At 48.5% G+C, this 2,456-nt stretch overlaps 1 protein-coding gene across 1 annotated transcript in view; it reads right to left on the bottom strand.

Moving 5' to 3' along the window:
• Positions 1-62, bottom strand: part of LOC133957224 (neural cell adhesion molecule L1-like) — a 17,321-nt gene extending 17,259 nt beyond the window's left edge. Inside the window, 1 exon segment of the mRNA XM_062392697.1 lies at positions 40-62. Coding sequence (XP_062248681.1) covers positions 40-62 — 23 coding nt within the window.
• Between the last annotated feature and the right edge of the window lie 2,394 nt (positions 63-2,456).

The raw sequence follows: 2,456 nt of genomic DNA, 5'->3' as shown, positions 1-2,456 counted from the left end.
TTAATGAACAAGACAAGAAAACGATAGAATCAATAAAACATCAGGAATACGAGAGGAATCATTTCAGGGAACATCTGGAGTTTGTGTGAAGAAACTGTTAACGACGTGTTTTCAAGAAAGATATGAAATCAGAAATTAGAAAACAGACTGACAGACAGCAGCGGTCGGGGGGGGGGGGGGGGGGGGGGTACTCACAGTCTTTGGGGATGTTGATGGCTCCTTGAGCGAAGGGAGGCGCAAGGGACAGGAAGGAGAGGGGGAGGAGGAGGAGCAGGGCGGGGGGGCACGGGCCCTTACAGCCCATCCACCGACGCTGTGACACACACATCTCTCAATGTCCCATCAAAAGTGATGCAGGACTCCCACACGCTCATCAACACATAAACACACACACGCGCACAACTCTGAGACACACACTCCAGCCGCTCTGGAGACAGACTGGGACAAGTTGTGTTTCAGTGGGTTTGTGTTGAGGCCGAGTCTCCGTCAGGTCGGTAGTCTCCTCTGCTGAGGAAGAGAGGGGGGGGGGGGGGGGGGGGGGTGGGGGAAGAGAGAGAACAAAGAAGGGATGGGGGGGAAGATGAAAAGAAAGAAAAGAAATCATTAATTTCAACAAACATTAATCATCTCACAACAAGACAAATACTAATTTACTCCAGAGGGAAACCAGAATTAATGTTGACCTCCAAATTAAAATATACTCAGTTAATTGTGTGTGTGTGTGTGTGTGTGTGTGTGTGTGTGTGTGTGTGTGTGTGTGTATGTGTGTGTGCTGTGTGTGTGTGTCAAAGACGAAGGGATCAGGTCATCTGATAAAGAAGAGATCAGATCAAAGCTGCAGGAAACATCTACTCTTCTAATTACAAAGACTGTGTGTGTGTGTGTGAGTGTGTGTGTGTGTGTGTGTGTGTGTGTGTGTGTGTGTGTGTGTGTTTCTGCCACATCAGCTTAATTTCCCTTCATCTGAACATCTTCTCTTTTGTTCCTGCCTGGTGACTAAACACTGACCCGTGACAGCCGGAGTGTCGGGGGTGGTGGGGGTGCTGGGTTGGTGGTGTGTGTGTGTGTGGGGGGGGATTACACAGATGGAGCAGAGCTTTCTCTCTTTTGTTCCCTCGTATCGCCGCCTGGTCTCAACCGGGCCGACACCTCAACTCGCCAAGTTCGGTCATTTCCTGGTTTCTGGCTGAAGACCTTAAAGCTGCTCTGATCCTTTAGAAATTAAAATTCTAAAACTCTATAAATAACCAGCTGAGACAAAACCTAAACCCTCCGAGCAGCCGCCGCCTTTTAGGGGAAAACTCATCATGAGAAAACCAGCAGAGAGGTTCTTCCTCCTTATGGTTCCCTGGTCTTGTTATTGGATTTCCAGTCTAGGAGACACCTCCAGGTCTTTGAGGAGTGAGGACAGGTTCAACTCAGGTCTGAGATCAGGTGACGGCCTTTGATGAGAGACACGAGGGAAAGTTTCTGTGCAATAACGACTTTAACATGTTTCACTTCTTCTCAAAACATCAGGTTTTGTACAGAAAGTATTTGTTTCTGCAAATCAACAGAAATGTGAGTCACAGCTGCTCAGTGTGCGACTTCCTTCAGCTCCGACGTTAATGCTTCAAGGTTTCTGAAAATTCAAGGTTCAAATAATCTCTGCTTGGTCTGGACGTCCTGGAACTGAGGGCGAGGACTGAGGAGGAGGGGCCTAACCCAAAACACACACACACACACACACCAACGCACATGTACACACACACACACACACACACACACACAAAATACAGGGGTGGCAGCTGGCTAATGCAGCCCCCCTCCTGTATCCAATAATTACGCCACCGTCTCCCGACACACACACTCCCCCCCCCCCCCCCCCCCTCTCTCGCTCTCACTCACTCGCTCACTCTCTATCACACACACACACACACACAAAGGAAACATACATGACCCCCATTTCAGCTCCTATTGTTGTTGGATTCCCACCAATCTTGCGTGCTGTTGTTGTTGTCAATTATGACACACACACATCTCTCCTGTGTCATGGTCACTTAGATACACACACACACAATCACACACACATATGAGCACACAACTGCCCCAGGGCCCTGAGGCCTCCTGTTACCTGCCAGGCTAATCTACAAAATAAATGATCTGTAAGGAGAGAGTGTGTGTGTGTCTGTGTGTGTGTATGTTTGTGTGTGTGTGTGTGTGTGGTTGTGTGTGTGTGTGTGTGTGTGTGTGTGTGTGTTATAAGGGTAAAGATAATGACCAGCAGTGGGGGTTCCCTCGTGTCGGGCTCACAGACAGAATCTGTGACAGACGCGCAGAAGTGAACGATGGTGATGTATATTTCCCAGCATGCTTCAGGCCTCAGTGATGAAATGCTCGTGGTGACGGCGACGCCCACAATCTGGTTTGCAGTTGTTTAAAATAAGAGATTATTCATGTGGACTTCCTCTAATTTA

Source organism: Platichthys flesus, chromosome 7, assembly GCF_949316205.1.
Source record: "Platichthys flesus chromosome 7, fPlaFle2.1, whole genome shotgun sequence".
Lineage (NCBI taxonomy): Eukaryota > Metazoa > Chordata > Actinopteri > Pleuronectiformes > Pleuronectidae > Platichthys > Platichthys flesus.
Note: the sequence above shows the minus strand (reverse complement) of the source record. Positions and strands in the feature narration are given on the sequence as shown.